The sequence below is a fragment of the Drosophila grimshawi genome, unplaced genomic scaffold (genome assembly GCF_018153295.1).
Source record: "Drosophila grimshawi isolate 15287-2541.00 unplaced genomic scaffold, ASM1815329v1 contig_848, whole genome shotgun sequence".
NCBI lineage: Eukaryota > Metazoa > Arthropoda > Insecta > Diptera > Drosophilidae > Drosophila > Drosophila grimshawi.
This window is the reverse complement of record NW_025063692.1, coordinates 15044652-15065606: the sequence shown is the minus strand read 5'-3', so window position 1 is coordinate 15065606 and position 20955 is coordinate 15044652. Positions and strand designations below refer to the sequence as shown.

The window sequence follows — 20955 nt, the reverse complement described above, 5'->3', positions numbered from 1 at the left end:
TAATAAATATATGTATGTATAAAAAAATAAAATTCAATGCGTAATTTAATCGTATATATGTTACATACATTGTCATGCTTATATATGAATATGATTGTTGTTTTAATTTAATAATTTAATTGCAGCATTTTAGGTATTTAGAGGCAGGAGAATCGCTTTTTCCAAATAAATATCAGGGCTTCGCTTCGTTGACCATTATCTAGGTGATGTAATTTTTTGCGTACATAAAACAAGTACAACAAAACAGAATTAGCAGAAGTTGACATACATATGACCAGTAATTCAATCGATTGTTTAATTATCCTAACATACCTCATTGAAAGAAAAAACAAGACAAATGGATTTGAAAGTTCGAAAAGCTGAATATATTTGAATAAGATTTTAAAAAAAGCGTTTGTCAAACAACAAAACCTGCAAAATGTGAGGACAGTATTCAGCTAAATTACAATTAAATTAAGTAAAGCACCTTTTGTCCGTCACAAGGTCAGGCAGCTTAGCTGTTTGACAGCTGGAGGTATAAAAAATTAGAATTAGAATAGCTGTCAGGCTGCAAAACCTGTAAAATGTGAGGACGATTTTCAATTAAGTTTAAATGAAGTGAAGTGTGAAGCACCTCTTACCCGTCAAGGTCAGCCAGCTCAGCAAATTTACAACTGGCTAAATAATTATTAAATAATTGCGATAAATTTATATATGTATATACACTCCGCGAAATGCGATTAAAGGCACTTGTTTCACTTGTGGGATTCAGGTCGGATGATATTCCTGGCCACTCTAAAAGTTTAAATTCTTATCTCGAAATAATATTGGTGCATAATCCTGCTGGAATAAGGCATTTTGGTCTGGTTGATGTTCCATAAAGTTTTGTTCTGTTAGTTCTGTTAGCCCAGATCATGAGTGAACCACCACCACTACTTGGAGCGGGAAAATATCTCTCAGACTTGTTTGAATCGTGCGAGTAATAATTTAAACCGTGTAGACCATCGAAATTAAATCTTATCTCATCAGAAAATATCACATTTTGCCACTCATGGAAATCAGAACAGGTGTTCTTTAGCAGCATTTAATACCGTAGCATTTTTATCCAGCCCAGCCTGTAAGATTGCAGATTTCTGCCAGTGTGATAATTTTTCCGAATAGCTCGTGGCTTGGAACTTGTGCTCACGGCCCTTGTCCACGACAACTGCCTCATTCATATCCTTAAGCAGAAGGGTTTCCACTACATGCGGCTCGGGTATGTTAAGCATGTCCTTGAGCTTTTCAATGGTATTCAGACTTAAGCGAGCTACTCCATCGAGCATTTCACATCTTTTAATTCCATAGGGCTTTGGTTTATCAGAGGTTTATCAAGCTTTCGATGAGGGCCTTTTTGAAAACTTGATCGGACGATCGCGTGATGTGTGTTCCGTGTTCGAGGAATCTTTGGCATTGTGACTACCTACTGAGATGGATGGGCGATCATGTGTTTCGTTTATCTTTGTCGTTCCTGCATGTTTTCGATTTGATCGTCCATCATCTTTACTCAGAGGCATATTTTCGGCATCACTCTACCCTGATGATGACTTATTTTTAACACTAGCGCTGGAGATAATAGACTTGGATTTGAATTTATCGCAGAATTTATCCATTTGGAGTTTCTTAACCTTGTCGGCGTGCTTGCTCTTTATCGGCTCTGGGCTAATTGGATTTATTGTGTGCTCGTGTGACTGTAGAACTACGCATTGTTCTCCGGCGCTTGTAAATGACATCCTTCCAGCGCAATTAAAACACAAGCATGATCAAATCAAATCAAATTGACATAAGACGCTAATAAGTTTTGTGACAACACACACACACACACACGAGCAGTTCAGTGGAATGAGGGTTGGGAATGAGTTGCAGCCAATTACATTTACAGTCCACATATAGATACTATTGTATGTACACCTATGAGACTATTTGCCAAGTCGATCATACATGCACGATTGCTCAGTTGACTGATCTGCGGACGATGGGCACGAGTATGGGAAACTGGCAACTGACAACTGGCGGGGATTTGAAGTAGTGAGACGAAAGGCACTTAAGTGTTATTATAAGTCACCGATTTACAATACACAAGCCATGATTACAGTTATCTACAAAAGATAAACAGGTTTTTATATGGCGTGTTGTAGCCGCCGTAACAAATATAATTAAATCCAATGACTTAAACACTAGCAACAAGCAGCTGCAGCAGTCAACTGCCGTTTACTGCTCGAGCAGATTACGATACTCGGCGAGCAGCTGCTCCTCCTGCAGCAGCGGCAAATTCAAATAGTCCTGATCACCGTGCGTCAGATCGGCGTGCAAACGCTTGTACGCCTGATATGCCTCGATCTCGGCTTTCGATTTTTTCAGCACAGCATCTATGAGGGACCCAGACGGTGCGCTTGCCTGTGAAGTGGATGCCATATCAAAGCCGATAGCATTGCTGCTAGCCAGCTGTGTCACACGATCGACAGTCTGCACTAACTCTTCCTCGCTTTCAATGGCCTTCAGCAGAAAATCGGTTGCCTGCTCCAAGTTGTTTTGCGTGCTCTCGAGGGCGGCACGCGCCGCCGGCTCCTTAAAGCCCAATTGCAACAGTACAGATAGCTGGACAGCGTCGGCGCTGCTCTCTTTGGGTAACGATGCACTCAGCTCAGCGGAGCCCTCTTGCAGTAGTTCCACCTAGACGAATTAAGCAAAGAATGTTAGGATCAGATAAGACGTTAAGCTTTGTGTGGCAGCCAGAGTCACTTACTGCACGAGGCACATCGTTTTCTGTGCGTCGTAGCGCTTCGGTAGCTAGACGACGATCAAAGCCCATTTCGGTGAGGGTACAAACGCTACGGGGATTAACCCAGTCGCTATCCTTGGTCGCCTGCTTGGCATAGCGTCGATGCATGGCACGCTCTCCTTTCGACTGCTTGCGAGCATCGGAGAGCTGTTGCTTTCGCTGCTGTATCCACTGCAACGCACGCTCCACGTTTCCGGCACTGGAGCGCAAAGCGAGGCGAGCCTCGCCTACCTCAAAGCCCATCTCTACTAGCAGAAGCAGCTGCTCGTCGTTGACCTTCAGCTCGGAGAGCACCGCGGCGGCCGCCTCGAAACGCTCATAGGCGGCATCACGTAGATTGCGATGGAACAGCACAACACCTTGAAGCAGATGCAGTCGCATAATAAGTGCTCGCTCTGGGCAGACGCGACCCTTCAGCGCATACAGACGCGAGTAGTTCTCGCCGTAGCTGCGCCGAAAGCTGCGATCGCAGATGCTCAACCGGCGATCGGCATCCGGCAATTGTGAGACATTCTTGAGACATAGATAGCACCACACAATATCCAAATTGAGCAAGGCATAGTTGTCCACAGACTCAAGGAATTTACTATCGCAGGCACTGAACTGCTCATCCGCTTCGAGCAGCAGCAGCAGCGCCTCCTCATAATTATCACGATTCATTGCGGCGCGTGCCTTCTCACAGTAGCCCATGCCTGTAAGAAGTGCGCGATTCTCGTTAGGCGGCAGAAATACCGGATTGCCATCCTGATCCTCCATCTAAACGATAGACAAACACACATTGTATCATTATATTTATATGTGAAAATACTTTACTCTTATGGAGTAGTGATACTGGCTGCTTTCCTGTACTTTAAGGCTATCTTGAAATAAATAAATCCTTATGTTGCAGGCAATATATATATGTATATATATACCGCTCAAATCGAATCACTACATCATTGCTAAGGGACGAGTTATTTTCTTTAAAATCTTGCTATTTGTTTATGAATATCGATTACTGTCGAGGGAGAACACCACATTGTTCACTATGGAAAAGTCGCCAACTTCAAGTTCGCAGTCCACCTACCTCCATTAACTGGTTTTGGGATGCAACCACTGTCGCAACATCCGATTTAATCTTGCTGATACGTTCGTGAAGGGCGCCGCTTTGATTGTCGCATTGGCCAACGATGACGATCAGTTGCTGATTGTTTTTCAGGTTCTGTGCAGCCAGCGTTGCATGTGGCGAGATAATGCGGCCCGCGGAGATGCACTTGACGTGATTGGCATCGTCGATCTGCAGTTTGCTGGCAATCGCCTGCTGCAACGTGGAGCCCAATTCATTGAGGTCACACTTGATGTCGATTATGTTGGTTGTGCCATTGCGATTGTCGACGCGACGCACCTTGAATGTGGCCAATCCCGTTTCGCTGAACTCCTGACGTGCCTTCAGCTTGCGCAGAGCATTATCCTGCAACTCGGTGAGCACGCACTTGCAGCGCGAGGAGTCAATGCCCAGATGTTCGCTAAATTCGTCAGCCAAGCGCTGTATAGAATTTGACTAGTATATGTTGTATGTACATATGTAGATTAACTCACTTCAATGGATGCCTCAATGCTGCCCAAGCCTTCGGAGTAGTACGGCTCCTCCCACAGCTTAATGCTGTGCGCCTGAAGACGTGCACGAACCTGATTGAAAATGTTGTCTATGTGCGACATGTGAGCGGATGTGAGGCTGCTGCTGAAGATGACTGAGCGTTTTAATGTTAGTTGCGAAATTGTGAAATTAAATAGAGACACGTCACAAAGGAGCAGCATTCAAAAGTGTGCCACGGCACACAAGAACTTTGGGTACATTTACCTTGGAGAAGTCTTCTTAATAATTTCTTTGTTTAATTATTACAATTTATGGACTGCAGTGTTAAGTTAACAGTGCACGTATATATTTAGCAATTTAACATTATGGATTATAGTCTGCTTAAGTGTTCGTTGTGTTGTAGAAAATGCGTGTTTACTTTGTTTTGACTCTGTGGCGATATCTGTGCACTTGATATCAGGCCGATATGCGACATGCGATATGTTCTGACAACGCAGGCTGCTTTACAGAACATATCGTTACAGTATCATTTGCAGCATTTGTATTTCAAAATTTATTAAGTTGTATTAACAAGTTAAAGCATTTACTATGTCGGGCTAAGAAAGCAGTTAAAAGTGTGAGTTGCAATGTATTTACTTATGTGAGCTTATTATTATTTTAGCTGCCTTCTTTGTTCGTAGTTCTGTTGAAATAAATTCGTATTAAGTTTGAATTGTGTTTGGGCATCGATAGCGATATGTAATATATCGATTAACAACTCATACAGCTTTTGTCTGTGAACACAAACGTTAAAGTAAATTGTATTGCGTTTGTATTTCAAATGTATTTATTTGCATAAAAAATATGCAACATTAAAATGTGTATTCTATTTGTACTTATAAATATTAACCTTTGAGCTGCCGTCTTTTTAGGCAGTTGTGTTGAAATAATTTCGTTTTGGCTTAATTTAGCTTCGATAGCGATTTGTAATTTGTTGACTGACAACGCAGGCAGCTTTTGTCTGTAAGCACAAACGTTGCAGTAGCCTGCGCTGCATTTGTAATTCAAACGCATTCATTTGTATGAGTTGTCAAAACAATTACTCTGTTGGGATAGTATTGAGAATTATAACATTGGCAAGCTATTTGTATACTGTATCAAATGCATACATAAATGTGTACATGCAAATGTAATATCGTTCAACAATATCAGTCTGCAACAAGTCCTGCCATGAATAACAGGAATATAGCATCTACATCTGCACCTGCATCGTTTCGGTTGAGCGCGCGCAGGTAACCAGTTCGTGTCCTGCAACACAGGCAGCGGTGCCACTGTTGTCAAAGTTGGTCTCCTGACGCAGAACGACACCAATCGGTGGTGAGGCGCTCGAAGCATTGTTTACTAAGCAACATCAATAGCACAAAAACACACATAAAAAACTCAATAATTAAAATGTGCAGAGTTAAAAAATAAAACCCATTGTTTCTAGCGATCTAATCTGAAAAATCGACAGATGAGCACCAAATTGCATGTCGAAATGAAAACAAATCAAATACGAACTGCTGCCGCTTCTGCTGCCAAAAATGCTGCCAGCAGCTACCGACTGACAAACGTACGACAGCTCAGCAGAGAGGAAGAACTGTCAACAAGGCTAAGTCAAAGACAGAGGCAAAGTCAGCCGACGTGTGAGCGCGAGCGCAAACACGAAGCGGCCAGAAAGGAGAGAGAAGCGAAAGCCCAACACAAAAGAGATGCGCCATTAAGGGGACCAACGTCGACGACGCCAACGCTGACTCCGACGCAGACGCAGACGCAAACTTCGAAATCGACTACAGCAAGCACAGGGCCGTTACAAAAGTCAAGCAAAGAAAAAGAGAAACAGCTGCCAGCAGCAAAAGCTGGCAAGCAACCGATAAAGCTTAACGCGCAAGCTGCCAAAGCAAATAACGCCACCTCTTCAGTTGGGCCCGAAACCAACTATGAGGATACCACGCAGCTGCGACTGCAGTTAGAGCATTTGGCGCAGCTGTCAGAGCCGGACTTTGAGCGACAGTTTCGCAAATGGATGTCAGAGGAGGGCATTGAGAACCAAATGCATTCGCAACTCCGCGTGGAGTTAATCAACAGATTTAACAGCACCTCGCTGGGTAAGTGACTCGCATTGGTGAATATCATTGCCCATCCGAGCATTCATTTCAGCTTATTCCTCTTACGTCTAGGTAAGCTGCTGAACCGGGCATCAGCGACCGCTGCACAGATGGGCCGGCAATCGAATTGTTTGCTGCCATCTCCAATAATGCTGGCACTGCACACGCTCGTCGCCGAATTTCTCTACGAGCAGAATTGTCATTATACGCTGTCCGTGTTCTGCAGCGAGATGCCGCATCACCATACACTGCCAAAGTTTCAGGGTCGCACCGAGTTCCGGTTTAATCGGGAGGAGCTGCAGCAGCTGCTTACCGCACTGATGGGCAAGAAAGCAGCTGAACAAACAAGCAAGGGAGAGACGGTGCAGCAACTGTATAGCGAACAGCCACAACAATCCCTGCTGCTGATCGTGCTTAAAGCCCTACTAGAATTCGATCCTCAGCCGAGGCAAAGCAAAACGGAGGCCGTACAAACGGAGCCATTGGCGTGCTTGGAGATCAGCAAGGAAATGGGCACTAGTCAGCTGTATGAGGCCGATGAGCTGATTGGTGCCGCCGATGGACGCACTGTGTTCATTGGACCACATGCCTCACAGTTGCTTAACGACGTGGGTCAGCAGCTGTCCCAGTTAATGCAACACATCTGCAATCTCAGCAAGTCCTGTGCGCCACCCATCGAAATCATCTCGACAAAGGCGTTTGAACAGCTACTGCAACTGGAGCTGGTGGAGCGGCAGCGTCTCACACGTGCTGGACGAACGCTGGGGCCGGGACAGATGGTAACTCAGCTGCCCGTTGTACCACGACAGCATCAGGAGGTACCCGAGCAGGACAAGCTGGGTGGCACTCATGTGCTCTCCTCGGTGGGCCCAATTGAATTGCCGGTGGGGTCTGCATCAGTGCCAGAGTTGCCGCATTTGCATGCGGAGCAGGTGGCCACCTTGGCAATAATGCACCAAACCATACAGAAATTCAAGGAACAGATGCAGCAGCCCTCGTCATCTGTGCGTGTGACGCTGGAGCGCTGGCAGGCACTGATGGGTGAGCTCACTGATTGCGTCCAAGTGCTGAGCAATGTGCTTAATTTGTCCATGGAGCAGGAGTGTCTTGTGGGCAGGCATCAAGGTTACAAGCAAGGCTATCGCGAAGGCTTCTCCCACGGACATTTTATGGGCGTGCAAGAAGGCAAGCTATTAATCCAGCCGAAAACACAACAGCTCCTGGACACCGCGAGCCAAACACAAGTGCCTCGCACAGTGGAAAAGGTTACCCAAACCACCGAAACTAAGGAGCCGAGTCGAAGGCATGCAACCACTAACACAGATTGCAGGCAGCAATCCTCAAATAATGTCGCCAGTCAGACACAAGCAGCAGGTCCAGTAAAATCGCGTAGCTACGTGCAATGGATCTATGAGATGCTGCATAGCAAAAGTGGTCGCATCTTCCTGGATCGCGTCGAGCTGTCACTGAACAAAGCGCTAATGCTGCAAAAGCAGCGACTTGATGAGCTCTACAAGGTGAAGCTGCGTCACCATGTCGAACTAATCTACCTCAGTATCCGGCAGAGCTCCTGGCGCGTAAGTTAATACCCCATTCCAAGAGCATGAACCCCAATTAATCGAATTCATCTATACATATTGCATCCTGCAGACGCTGTGCAAGCATGTGGAGAGCGACTCGCATTCGCCGGAAATGAGTGAACTGGTACAGAAGATTTTTCATCTGCTGGAGCACTATGAGGCACATCATCAGCTGTTGGCGGAGAAGATTCAACAAACCGAAATTGCCGCCCAGCAGGCTGTGCGTATTCAGCCAGTGTGGACAGAAACGGAGCTCAAACCTTGTACAACATCAAAATCCAAATCGAGTTTGAATTCGCCGAAGGCGCCTTTACTGCAGCAACCACCGCTCCCACTCGCATTAGATCCTTACAAGGTGCAGGATTCGGCTGGCGCTGCTCCTCTCATTGCTTCTACCCCTGCTCCTGCCACTGCTCCAGTCAATGCTCCTTCTACTGCTCCTGTTACTGCCCCGGTTTCTGTCATTGCTCCAGTAACTGCTCCAGTCACTGCTCCAGTAACTGATCCAGTCACCGCTTCAATCACTCTGCCAGTCACGGCGCTAGTCACTGCTCCAGTCACTGCTCCAGTCACTGCTCCAGTCACTGCTCCAGTAACTGATCCAGTCACCGCTTCAATCACTCTGCCAGTCACTGCGCTAGTCACTGCTCCAGTCACTGCTCCAGTCACTGCTCCAGTCACTGCTTCAGTCACTGCTCCAGTCACTGCTTCAGTCACTGCTCCAGTCACTGCTCCAGTCACGGCGCTAGTCACTGGTCCAGTCACTGCTCCAGTCACTGCTCCAGTAACTGATCCAGTCACCGCTTCAATCACTCTGCCAGTCACTGCGCTAGTCACTGCTCCAGTCACTGCTCCAGTCACTGCTCCAGTCACTGCTTCAGTCACTGCTCCAGTCACTGCTTCAGTCACTGCTCCAGTCACTGATACAGTCACTGCCACAGTCACTGCTCCAGTCCCTGCTCCTGCTTCTGCCACTGTTCCTGCCACTGCCGCTGCTCTTGCAACTGTCGCTGCTCCTGCCACTGCTCCTGCAACTGCAGTTGAGTCGCGCAAGTCACAACTGCACCACTTGGCTTCCAATACCAAAGCTAGTCACAAAGCACACATCTTGGCAGGTGTTCGCTCACCGGCCCACGTGCCCAGCTTCAATGAAGCACTGCTTAGCGCCAAGTAAATACACAATACCCCATACCATTTCCATGCAGATAACTAATTAACCCAACTAATGCCCGCAGGAACCGCATGCAACAGCTGGAACAGGAGAGCGATCTGCTGGAGCAGAGCTTTCTGGGTTATCTGGATCATGCGCGTGCCCACACAGAGAAGATCAACACGCGCACCAGCTGTACCCACGAACAGCAGCACATTCATCGCACACTGGACAGCTGCCAGGAATGGCAGCGACGGATGACGAGGCACGAGGATGTCCAACAGCCAGTACAAATGCTTTTGCCAACAGTGGCCTCACCTGTATACAGTGCTTCCGAGCTGGATTCTGAGAGATATCAATTCACCAATGCCATTGCCGTTGCACGGCGCCAACTCTTTGCTGAGCTGCAGGCGACATTATCAGAGTCCCCAACAGCGGCACAGCAGCTGGAGCTGGAGCTGGAGCTGCCAAATAAGATGCTCGTCGGCCAGGTGCAGGATGAGGCGCAGCAGCTCCTAAGTCGTGTGGAAGCCACATTGGCTCGCGTCGGCAAGCACCCTAGTCTTCAGCTGCTCACTGCAGAATCCCAACTGCCACTGTTCGACGCTGAGCTGGATTTGCTCAGCAGTGATACGGTTACATCCCTTGCAGACACAATTTCGATGAGCGGCGACGTCGTCTTAGGCGACGATAGGCCGCTAACGCCGCCTGCCAGTCGCAAACTGCAGCGTTCCATGGCCAAAATGCAGCAGCTCTTTGCTAGCCAAGCAGGAGCACAAGCCAAGTACTACAACAAGCTCGTTACAGAGCCGGCAACGCGCCCTTGGAGCGCACCAACAGTTAAACTGAATACCACCTGCTCAACCAGTGCGCTGTGCCAGCGACCACATACGGCGCCCAGCAATCGAACTGATGCAACTCCCACTACTGCTCAGCTGAAGGCGCTATGCGGTATCGGAGACACCCCACCAACGGGCAATTCAAGCAGCCTGGACACCCGACCCACTGTTCTGCGTGAAGTGTACGCTCAGCTGGTGGACAATGCCTCAACCACATCGCTGGCATCGTCGGGTTCGACATTGTCGCACAGTCTGGAGTTCTGGAGACGCATGAACCTGTGATGGTCACCCTGACAACTGACGATTGCTTTACCGGTCGCGCTCGCCGATAGGTACACATGTCTAATCTGTCAATAGGGATTACATCAAACTCGTGAATACATCAAGCATTTAAATAGAATTTATTAAGGATTAGTAGATTTTTTCAAATCAGAACTTATTCAATCAGTATTATCCATTAAGGCCTAATCTATGTACATACATATGTATACTAAATAATCCGGAATACAGCAGTAACTTAGAAACAGTGAAATCGTTAGAACTAGGTTAGATCTACTAAGGTCTGCATAGCGGAGTAAGCCTTGTCATTTCAAAAACCGATTATTTGTTGCTATCAGACATCGAAACCGATAGACACTCACTGGCGGACAGCTGGCTTCGATTAACGTTGATCCAGAATATGTGTATATATACTATATATATATATATATATATGTTGTTTTACAAACATTAATTATTTTATGCAAATTATTCGAAATGCATTTCTTGGCTTTGGTCAACTAGACTTTATGATTTAAATTCGGTTTTGCTCATACGCAAATTCATATTATCGATATTGATAACTGGAAGAGCCATAATATATAGCCACAGCGACGAATCGATGATTCGAACTACACCAAAGATAATATCCTAATCTTGACGTTCTCTGTTGACCATCATTTATAATCGAAATGTGGCCTTAAACTGCAGTACCATTAATGAGATCGTATTGTTCCCGCTTCTGGGCTACGCCAGTGCCACCAAAAAGGCTTGCATGAGAGCGTCGGCGATCGCGCTCCATCTCGTCCAGATCGAAGGCTTCTCCGATAGCTAGGCTACCACGACGATGGGCATCGTCGAAGGCATACGCGCGCTGAAACTTGGCCGGATGAGATGTGTTGCTGCTGCTCGAGACTGGCACGGCAATGGCAGGCGTGTAGAGCGGCTGCGGATGTGGATAGCCATTGACGTAATTGGATGGCGAGGATGGTATCGCCGTTGGCCACTGCACAGCCTGTGGCTGTGGCTGAGCCTTGATCTGTGCCTCCTCGCCATGAAGCAGCGTCAGCGTGGACAGATAGCGATTCTGTGGATGCAGCTGGTGCTGTTGCTGCTGGTGCTGGTGCTGCATCAGCTGCGAAATGCGCTGATGGCCAGGACTGTAGCTGCTTAGCTGTGAGCCCAGGCTATCCTGACTGCCCGCTGGTTGACGCATGAACGATCGTGGCAACGTCCGGCTCTGGTTGTGCTCCGACGTCAGGCGTTGTTCCGGCCATGCCCACATATTCGACGCTTGCGTGTGCAACGAAAGATTCGAGTTGAGTTTGCGTAACGTTGGCAACATCGGATCCATATACATGGATGCGGCCATGCCATGAGGATGCACAAGCTGAGCGTGATCTACAGAGACAAAGACAAAAAATACATCAGTTTGTATGATTGGATGTTAGTACTTTGCCAACTTACCAGTCACGACGAAGAGATGATCATCGTCCAATGAAGGACCCGAGCGAAATTCTTGAAATCCATGCTCATCGCCATCAGCATCATCGTCATCATTTTTGTGGTAACCATTTTGGCTTCGGCGTCTCTTCGACGTTTGTGGCAGCTGTGACTGAGGCACATCGTCTGCTTCCTCGCTGGAGATGTAGTAGATGTTCTTGGGTTTATTGCGTATGCCGGCACGCTTGCAAAACTCCTGAAAGAGTTCGTCTTTGGTCTTGCGCAGGCCACGCTTCAGACCACATAGGCGAGCCGCTTGCTCCTCGTAGTTATCCCGCAGCTTTTGCGTCTGGGTGTTGGTGGCCATGTTGCGTCGATGTTTGTGCTGCATATGCGTCTTGGGTGATGCCGCCGACGTGTAAATGTCCGTCGTGGTCGAGACCGAGCGCGTCAGCGGAAACTCCTGGGGCAGATCGGCAAACATGGCTGCTGGGGGTAGTGGTCGTTGGTCAGCCGGTGACGTGTCCGGGGCCAACACAGCTGGCTCAACACACAGCTGATTTAGTGACTTTGCAAAGCTGCGCGAGTGCAGATTACAGTTGGAAGCCGCTGGCTTCTCAAAGTAGAAGCGACGATCCACATCGTTTTGCAAATAGAGATTCGAATTGGAGCCGAAACTGTTGGCATTGGGATGCTTGCGGCACGCGTAGCCGCCAGGCAGCGTCTGCGTCTGAGTGGGTCCACGTCCCGCATCATGCACCTGATGCAGTCGTCCATTGCTTGACCGAAGCGCCATTTGACGCATCTGCTGCTGGCCATGTCGTTGTAGGTGTTTTCCCAGCTGTTGTCCATGCAACGGCATAGAAAATGCCACCGCCTCCTGAGATCCTGCTGCCGGCGTCCCCTGAGACTGTTTATACCGTTTGTAGGAATGACTGTGAAGCGCATGCTCATGCTGGCCCTCCTTGATCTTGGTCTGCATGTTGACCACACTGAAGCATGGCAGTCGCTGTCCAGCATTAAGAGAAGTTCATGTAAAATGAAAAGAGAAACAAAAGGCAAGAAAAATTAATTTTTAACTAACTTTAGCAGCTTCCAATATGCTCATGACTATTGTGTATATCTAATATTATTATCATAAGTATATAATATATACTGAAATGTTGACAGATGTAAATGGTATATTATGCATTTTTATTTTGAATTATGAAGCATAAGTTAGGGGTGCCAAGTGCACCAGGAGGCAACCAACTGTTTCCAGGCAGTTCATGTTATTAATTTCTTTTCGGCTTTTGCAATTTCGCTGTCAGCCGGAAGTGGGCGCTATGGGAAATGCAATAGTCGCCACCCAAGATGAACGGTAAGACGGTCTTGTCCCAATATTCATTATTACAGAGGCGGATGCAGTCACAGACATACACCTACCAACCACCATCCAGCAATACTTACGCTGTAATAACTGAGCTCTTGCAGATTAATGTAGAGAAAGATGTTGAGGACTCCAACAAACTCGGTGGCAATGAACCCAAAGACAAATAGAAAGAAACTCTGTCCATAGGTAACCTTGATGAGTGGCGGCTGCAATGTGGAACGCGGTCGCAGCTTGGAGCCAATCTCAGCCTTTAATATGGATATATAGGCAATCAGTCCGATTAGCATGATAAGACCTGCACACATCAAACAGACAATTTATTATTTATTAGTTAAAGAAAGATATGTGGCATATCTATAGACACCTCAAATATAAATAAATATAAATATAAATTGCATAAGTTTTATTGTTAAAACATTGGCTTTTCCCTGCTCAGATTTTCTTAAGTAATTTTCTTAATATTTGTACTTGAACTATTGTTTGCTTTCTTTACTTACCGCTGACGATGAAGAGTATTCCGGCACTAAAGTAGTAGACATTATTTTGATGGGAGCACGTAGGTATCAGAAAGACAATGAAACTGATGAGCAGAAAGATGCCGGAGGCCAAGAAGATGGGGGAAGACTTAGTCACCGTATCTGGCAAAGGGAAAACAACAGTTCAATAAAACCTTTTACAATGCTCTAAAGGACCAACACACAGGTGTAAACAAAAAACACTAGTATTCATTAACTTCCTTCCCTTTACTGTTCTCTCTGTTCTCGATGCTATCTGATTTAACAGCTTATAAATGATTTGGACGCTAATCGAACAAAAATTGTGGTCATAAGTTAGTTTATAGGCCGGGTGTTTTTAGCCCGTGGCTACATTGTTCAAGCACAACCGAAAAAAAATCGTATTAGCTCGAACCATTTTAAGTCCTTCGAAATTAAATTATTTATTTGTGAAGTTGTCATCCGTGTGAAATTGTCACCCGCGGCGACTTTAAAATATAATTTTAAATTGGTAGTTTGTTGTCAAATTCATGAAATTCCATTAGAACAAAAGAGATAGTATAAAAAAAATACTAAAAAATCCAATTCAAAATATTTCTTTAATCGAGGCTGTCTTTCCGAATATAAAATGTACAGGAAATAAATTATTTGCATTTCAATTTAACATTGTTTCCGTATAACTTTTTCTACACAAAATATCCCTCTGCATCACTTAAACCTGTTCCAAGTTCTATCTCTTCTTTCCATCAATTATTAAACGGCTTACGAATCTAAGAGCAAATGGATATTTAAATATTAACAGGCTTTAGGAGGCAATCAAATATTTATTATTTTAATATCAATAACAGCCTACACCAATTCAGAGAAGAAAGGAATTCAATTCTTATTGAAGCTTGAGAGGTCAAGCCACAAAATCAGATATGTCTATTCTCGTATGGCATGCATATTCACAAATCAGTTCTAAGGAAAGACTACAGAAGATTGACAATGCTTTGTCAGTCTAGATACAGGGTATATCATTGGCGGGTATTATCACTCTGTCAACTGTGTCGGAGTTTTTTACTTACATGGTATGGCTGGCGTTGAGTCTTGCGGATCCGGTTGATAGCCTTCCTCTGGGAAGTAATCAATTTTAATGCAATTGAATGTGTCCACATCCAGGCCTTTAACAAAAAAAAGGATTAACAAATATCTGTTCATAGTATGTATGTGTGTGTGTGTGTGTATGCACACAGACAAGCACACATGGAAGTTGGCATGAGATAAGTTTTGGCTGCTGTCAGCGAAATAAATCGGGTCAGTTGCCGCACTTTCGTGTTAATTGGCTGCAGTTGTTCCGTTTATTTGCTTTGATTGATTGCTGGTTTGACGGACAAGCTGACTTACTGATGTACAGTATGATTGGATGCAGTGATTGTGCTCCATTTCGTCTCTGCTGTTGCCATGTCGTCAGACAATATCTTGTTTGGCCCACATGACGTATGCGCAATATCATTCATTGTCCACAATTGTGCTTATGAAATGCTCGCAATTACATTCACACAGACACACACACATGCACACACAGGCACTTACCTGGCAGCGTTGTGCACAATATCCAGAGACTGGATTTGGTATATTTGGTTATATATGCACCATCGTCCTGTGCCTTGAAGTTGGCTGTGCCATTGTAATTGATATTGGGCACTTTCTCCTCCGTAAAAAGCCACTGGGGGCCCGCCAAAGCGGCGATAACAATTGCCACCGAAATGCTGCAAAAGATAGCCAGGTCTTTGTTTTAGCCCATGCATGTTCCACGTAATAAAGACACGCCCCATCGACACACACTCGGCTGGGTAAAGTCGTGTGAGATGTGGGCGTCTGTCTGAATGCTGATTAAAAAAAAATACCCAACTTTGTTTAAAATTCTGCCGTGAGCAGAAGATAAAAAATGAACATTCAACAACCATTACTTTTGCCGTCGAGTACATAAAGAGTAAAGTCATCATATACTCTGCAAAACATTATGTTACTTTAAGTTTAATGAGAGTCTGACAGCTGCATCAGGACTTGCAAAGAAAATATTACTTGTTGCTTATTAATATTTCTAAAATCAATAAATATTTATAAAATCTGTAAATAGGTTTTGGGCATTAGGTTTTCATTATATGCATTTACAAGACATAAATTATATAATAATTTAAATGTGAATATATTTAAGTGCGGTTGCCTAAGTATTTGGCATCTATTAATTATGAGAAGGATGGCAACATCCAACACGTTGCCAAGTTTATGGCATATATGACAGAATGACAACGGACCAATAAACTAAAACTTAAATTAGGTTAGTGAATGTAATGTACAAAATAAAGAGTAGCAAATTGTGCCAGGTTGCGTTAAGGACGTTAAGGAACATGACGCTGTCCAGGTAAATGATGAGGCGGAAAAAGAGGAGGGAAATGCAAGTACGGGCTCAAGTGGCGACGTCAGTGCCAGTCACTGCAAATTCATTGCTAACAAGCAAATTAAGTCCACTTTGCTGTGATTTGATTTCCCTAACAAAATTATATGCCAGCGGGAAGGCCGAGAAGGAGCGAGAATACTTATTTACTTATATATATATATATATATAATACATCTAAGTCTCTGGCTGACCCTGTCAGCCTCAGTTCAGTTCATTCTTTCCCTGTCCTTCATATTCAACCTTCTTAGGTTTCCTTTGTTTCCATTGGCGTGTTGATCGAGCGACGAAATAGTTTATATCGAAATATCATTCATTTAAAATTGATTTTTGTGGAAATCAATGAAAAATGACAAATCTTATATTATTGCACAGCATTTTCGAGCGTACGCCGAAGCAGGCACCATCAAGTTTAGAGTGGTTTGGATTAAAATGTATGTAAAAATTACAATCCCCCTCCCCAGCCAGATACGCACTTTGAGCTTGATTTAAGAAAAGTTTACAACTATTTTATGTGTTAACGGAATAAGAGCTGAATATGTGGGTACTTAATGGCCCTTAATTATTCATTACTGAGCAGCTCAAAAGTGGCTGCTGTGAATTTAATTTAGGAGTTTTAAAAGTGAAATGTGCTCGTGTACCCACCTAGCCGCGACAGGTGTCAACAGCCACAGGTAACCGCCGCCAACGTTGGCCATGTTATTGAATCCGCTTTGACCATTCAGGACACCATTGCTAGTTGTTGTTGTTGTTGTTGTTGGTATCCGCTGCTGTTGTTGCTCGGCAGCTTTGTATAAGCCCAACGATACCACCTGTCGCTGTTGTTGCTGTTGTTGTTGTCGTTGTTGCAGTTGTTGCTGTCGTTGATCGTTATTATTGCTGTGGCTGTTGCTGTTGCTGTTGTTGTGCACATTGTTAAATTGCAAGTCGCTTAAACTATCTGCGAGTGAGCTATAGCCAGTTGATAGAATGCTACCAGATATTGTGTTGATGACGCCTGTTTGCAGTTTCTGTGATTGCTGCTGCTCTGAGTGTTGTTGCTGTGCACGTCGTTGACCGTTGCTGCTGCCACGTGGCAATGTTGCATATGGCGATTGCTGTGGCTGCACGGATTGATGTGGATGCTCAATGGACGCACTGGTAGTTAACTGATGCTTTGCCAATGGCTGTTCCTTTTGCAATTCCGCCTGTGATGGTTGATGCTGCTGCTGCTGCTGATGTTGCTGCTGATGTTGTTGCTGATTTTGCTGTTGCTCGAAGCTGTTGCTCTTGCTGTAATTGATGTTGCTACTGCCATGAAGTCGCTGTTGGTTATTGCTGCGAGGCGTTGCCGTTACGCCCAGGCTATTAATGCTGTGCGATGAGGCCACACGAAATACATTGGGCACCGCTGGATGATCACGCATTTTACCAACTATTCCAGCCAAAGCAATTTATGGTTTTCACACTTGTACACTTCAAAAAATTAACAAACATTTAAAAAAAAATCTCTAAATAATTGACGAATATTTTTGCGCGCTAAAAAATGAAAGCACTGCAAAATTCAGTCAGCTGCTGTCGTTGTGACGCGTTCAAGAACTTCTCATTAACTAAAAATGTCGCCAGCCAGGATGCCAGCAGCAACAGCAGCAGCAGCAGCGACAACACGAACCAGGACTCGGCTATGAGCATACACGAGTGCCAGCCAGCCGAGGCTTGTTTCTTGGCTGACTGGCTGACCTGCCAGCAACGGCGACGTCGACGCCCTCATGTTGCTACCTTTCGCTCGTACGCATCATTACAGCGAATGTACAACACAACAACACACCACCAACAGCAGCAGCAGCAGCAGCAGCAGCGCAGCAGCACCAACAAACAACAGATATTTGCAACTTCCGTTGTTAGTCGAAAGTGACTTCCGGTAGCTTTGGGATCTATTCACTTATGCATGAGTATGCCTGTGTCCATGCCTATGCGTGTGTGCAACAAAAGGGCCAATGACAACGGCTTTTGCTTTTGTTGCACTCACTTTGCAGCACAGCCTGACTCCTTTGCACTTACTGCAGCTCGTTCAATTAATTGAATCCCCACAAGTGACTGAAAGAGAATCAACGTGATGATTTTGGTGCACGTACAACAAAACAGACAAATAAAGTATGTTAAAAAAATTGTTGCATAGCCACAGGCGCAGCATTTGGCAACATATTTTCTGCAATTATGTTCCCTAATGGAAAATACTGTACAATCCTTATTACAGGTGTCGCTTATCGCCTTTTTAACTTCATCTGGCACTTCTTTTCTATCGACTGCTGTGTGCAAAGTTTATCACTGTGGGAAAAGAATGTGGAAAAAAATACTCATTTTAGCTAGTGTCTTTGCTTATCAGCCCATTCCCATTTACTTAATAATAGTAACTCTTTTCAAAAAGTTGTCTTCACCAGTTTTTCTTATAATTGTGCTGAAAATCGCTAAAAAATAAAAAAAAAGTATATGGGAAATAATAATACTTTGTAAGACTTTTGGCAATATTTAGTTAATGTTATTGTACAAGATATTGGTTAAACATGAATGGCCAAAGCCAATGAACGCTTTAATATATAACACCGTGACACGTTTACACACACACACACACACACACATATACACACACACACATACACACACACACTGTACTCATTTGTGTATATATTGATGAGCGCTTTGGGTTGTTGACCAATGTGCTTGTTGGGTGTTGGGTGTTGGGAGTGGGGCAAGAGACTCCGTCGGTTCACTGGGTTCACGTGACACGCTTCAATGCCTCCGCGACTGACCCACTCACAGCAAGAGGCAGCGAAGCGATAACAATTAGCAAACAATAACTCATAACTAAGCAAATGCGACTACAACCAGTCCACGCAACGTGCACATCTTTAACTCATAATGCTGCCACAATCCACAGCCCCAATGGGATTAAATGCGTGTCGCAACACATAAACTATTTCAGCCATCGAATGACCGACCGACTGACCGACTGACTGACTGACTGACTGGCTGACTGTCCTACTAATTCACGTCCGGCCTAACTGTAACTGGTTTATTAACGATAACTGCTTTAAGGCACTGCCAACCAGCAACAAATCCAAAGTTGAAGCCGCCATTCCAATGGGCAAATTTGTATTTTTGCAGCGCGCTCTTCAGCTGTAAGTGGAGCGGAAGCCAAGGTGCAACACCAAACAGCTACAGCTATTTCAACATTCAGCATTTAACATGCAACTGGCTGGCTTTCGTTTGCACCTGCCATGTTGGAGCTTTGCTAAGCATGCTGCAAAATGTTCAAATTAGTGCAATTTATTTGCAAAACAAATTAGATTGAACGCACACACAGAAACACATAGAAAGTTGCCGGCAATTTGGGACCAGTACTCAGTACTTTGTACTATTTACATATTTGATTGTAAATATCTTCAATATATTTACCAAAGCTCACTCGAAATTAACAATAATTGAACTACAGAGTTTTAACCAAATGTAATCAACTGCAACGCAGTCAGTCGATTGTGCTGCAAGTTGGAGCCATGCCAGTCAGATGGGCCACAACCTCATCAAATTATTTATATATTCCGAAATTGTTTGCGACTTTATGACTTTCCTATTCTTGACTCTCCTCTCGTATGCCCCCCCGCCGAGGATATTGTTCTTGCTAGTTTGAGATCCTTTTAGCAACTTTGCGCAGCAAAACTTTTCGCTTTTCGCCAGACTTTAAGCACTCTGATACCTTAGATGGAAAGGTATATTGGTTCTGGCCTCTTTAAATATGTATCAAAACATTTCTGCTTCATACAAAGTATTATGTTCGCGGCACGGCTTGTTAATAAGTTAACTTAACTTAGTAAAGAGCAAAGTATCTAAGTACATCTTTAAAAAATTGCTGTATGTGTATTACACTGTCATTAAACTGGATCAGAGTATTATGAAATGGGTTACATCCCGCTGAAACTGAAACTTTTTACTGGTTCCATTTTGTTTTTAAGCCAATTCTGTTTATTATCTGACATTTTTTATATAGCATTTGCATCTGGTGCATCCAACTTTTGACCAGCAGCAGTCAAAACTTTGTGCGCTTTGGAGCAGTAGAAGTCAGTCAGCAAAACAGACAGACACCGACAGAAAGACAGACAGACAGACTGTAAACCCAACCCGCTGGTTTGAGAGTTGGAGAGTGCGGTCAGTGGGACAATTGTATCAGCTCGCTGCAGTCGTTTAAAAACTAAAGCATGCTTAGAGCCACTTGCCCCTGGACTATAGGATGAAAAGGACACATTTTACGACAAAAAATAATTGCTTAAGAGAACTTAAAGTTGCGGATTTAGGACTGCAATTTAGATCCCCGTTCTAAAGTAGAAAATTTCGATATTTTCTTAAACTTTTTGACGGTGATCGATTTCGTATTGTTAGCTGGATTTTTACGTAGTAGTACGTAATGGTACGTTAAAAAAGTTTGGAAAAAAAAGGGGAGAGCATTCCAGTCGGACATAGCTGATTGCGGAATACACTGATTCAATTTGAGCAAAAAAAGGGAGTCAGCAGATGGACTGAGGTCTGCAAGGGTCTGTTAACTTCGACGTGCCTAAAATATATATTTTTTCGTTTTGGTTTTTATACCCTAAGCCCAAAAGTTTAAAAAATGGTAATTGTAGATGAAAATATGTTCGACCTCATAAAGTATATATACTCTTAATCAGAATCAGCCGAATCGGGTCTCAGAGACACATACACATACATATGTTGGTCTAAGTAACGGGATCCATGAAATGAAAATGGAATTTTCCCATAGTACGCTGAAGCCCTTGCAAACTTCAAAGCAACATGATAATGATGCTGCTGCTGCTGCTGCTGCTGCTGCTGCTGCTGGTTGTTGGTTG

At 44.5% G+C, this 20955-nt stretch overlaps 3 protein-coding genes across 5 annotated transcripts; 1 reads left to right on the top strand and 2 right to left on the bottom strand.

Annotated features, from left to right (window-relative positions):
- Positions 1 to 2104: 2104 nt before the first annotated feature.
- LOC6564990 (NEDD8 ultimate buster 1) lies at positions 2105 to 4816 on the bottom strand. 2 transcript variants are annotated; one of them, XM_032738226.2, is made up of 5 exons: positions 4638 to 4816; positions 4376 to 4527; positions 3864 to 4322; positions 2762 to 3553; positions 2105 to 2688 (listed from the first exon to the last, which is right to left on the bottom strand). In XM_032738226.2, the coding sequence occupies exons 2-5, from the start codon at positions 4493 to 4495 to the stop codon at positions 2227 to 2229; spliced, it is 1833 nt and encodes a 610-aa protein (XP_032594117.1). In that variant the 5' UTR covers positions 4496 to 4527; positions 4638 to 4816; the 3' UTR covers positions 2105 to 2226. The 2 variants fall into 2 exon arrangements, with proteins under 2 accessions (XP_032594117.1, XP_001991861.1); XM_001991825.3 differs by having other exon boundaries at positions 4376 to 4514; positions 4638 to 4802.
- Positions 4817 to 5862: 1046 nt separating this feature from the next.
- Positions 5863 to 10757, top strand: LOC6564774. Of its 2 annotated transcripts, none has more exons than XM_001991826.3 (4): positions 5863 to 6499; positions 6572 to 8076; positions 8150 to 9249; positions 9315 to 10757. In XM_001991826.3, exons 1-4 carry the CDS (start codon positions 5866 to 5868, stop codon positions 10348 to 10350), a joined length of 4275 nt encoding a protein of 1424 aa, XP_001991862.2. In that variant the 5' UTR covers positions 5863 to 5865; the 3' UTR covers positions 10351 to 10757. The 2 variants fall into 2 exon arrangements, with proteins under 2 accessions (XP_001991862.2, XP_043072188.1); XM_043216253.1 differs by having other exon boundaries at positions 8150 to 8434; positions 9315 to 9638.
- Positions 10758 to 10788: 31 nt separating this feature from the next.
- On the bottom strand, positions 10789 to 17564 carry LOC6564776. The gene is made up of 7 exons (XM_001991828.2): positions 16721 to 17564; positions 15211 to 15386; positions 14703 to 14798; positions 13639 to 13779; positions 13219 to 13436; positions 11794 to 12778; positions 10789 to 11727 (listed from the first exon to the last, which is right to left on the bottom strand). The coding sequence occupies exons 1-7, from the start codon at positions 17479 to 17481 to the stop codon at positions 11027 to 11029; spliced, it is 3078 nt and encodes a 1025-aa protein (XP_001991864.2). The 5' UTR covers positions 17482 to 17564; the 3' UTR covers positions 10789 to 11026.
- Between the last annotated feature and the right edge of the window lie 3391 nt (positions 17565 to 20955).

What these genes read in the sequence shown, in the direction of transcription:
- LOC6564776 (XM_001991828.2), bottom strand. Translation starts at nt 17,481, where the DNA reads ATGCGTGATCATCCAGCGGTGCCCAATGTATTTCGTGTGGCCTCATCG. An exon ending in AATACTCTTCATCGTCAGCG is followed by an intron (nt 13,437 to 13,638) that starts GTAAGTAAAGAA and finishes TGATGTGTGCAG; the next exon opens with GTCTTATCATGCTAATCGGA. An exon ending in TCATCTCTTCGTCGTGACTG is followed by an intron (nt 11,728 to 11,793) that starts GTAAGTTGGCAA and finishes TTGTCTCTGTAG; the next exon opens with ATCACGCTCAGCTTGTGCAT.
- LOC6564990 (XM_032738226.2), bottom strand. Translation starts at nt 4,495, where the DNA reads ATGTCGCACATAGACAACATTTTCAATCAGGTTCGTGCACGTCTTCAG. An exon ending in CCCAAAACCAGTTAATGGAG is followed by an intron (nt 3,554 to 3,863) that starts GTAGGTGGACTG and finishes TCTATCGTTTAG; the next exon opens with ATGGAGGATCAGGATGGCAA. An exon ending in AAAACGATGTGCCTCGTGCA is followed by an intron (nt 2,689 to 2,761) that starts GTAAGTGACTCT and finishes TAATTCGTCTAG; the next exon opens with GTGGAACTACTGCAAGAGGG.
- LOC6564774 (XM_001991826.3), top strand. Translation starts at nt 5,866, where the DNA reads ATGAGCACCAAATTGCATGTCGAAATGAAAACAAATCAAATACGAACT. An exon ending in ATTTAACAGCACCTCGCTGG is followed by an intron (nt 6,500 to 6,571) that starts GTAAGTGACTCG and finishes TCTTACGTCTAG; the next exon opens with GTAAGCTGCTGAACCGGGCA. An exon ending in GAAGCACTGCTTAGCGCCAA is followed by an intron (nt 9,250 to 9,314) that starts GTAAATACACAA and finishes TAATGCCCGCAG; the next exon opens with GAACCGCATGCAACAGCTGG.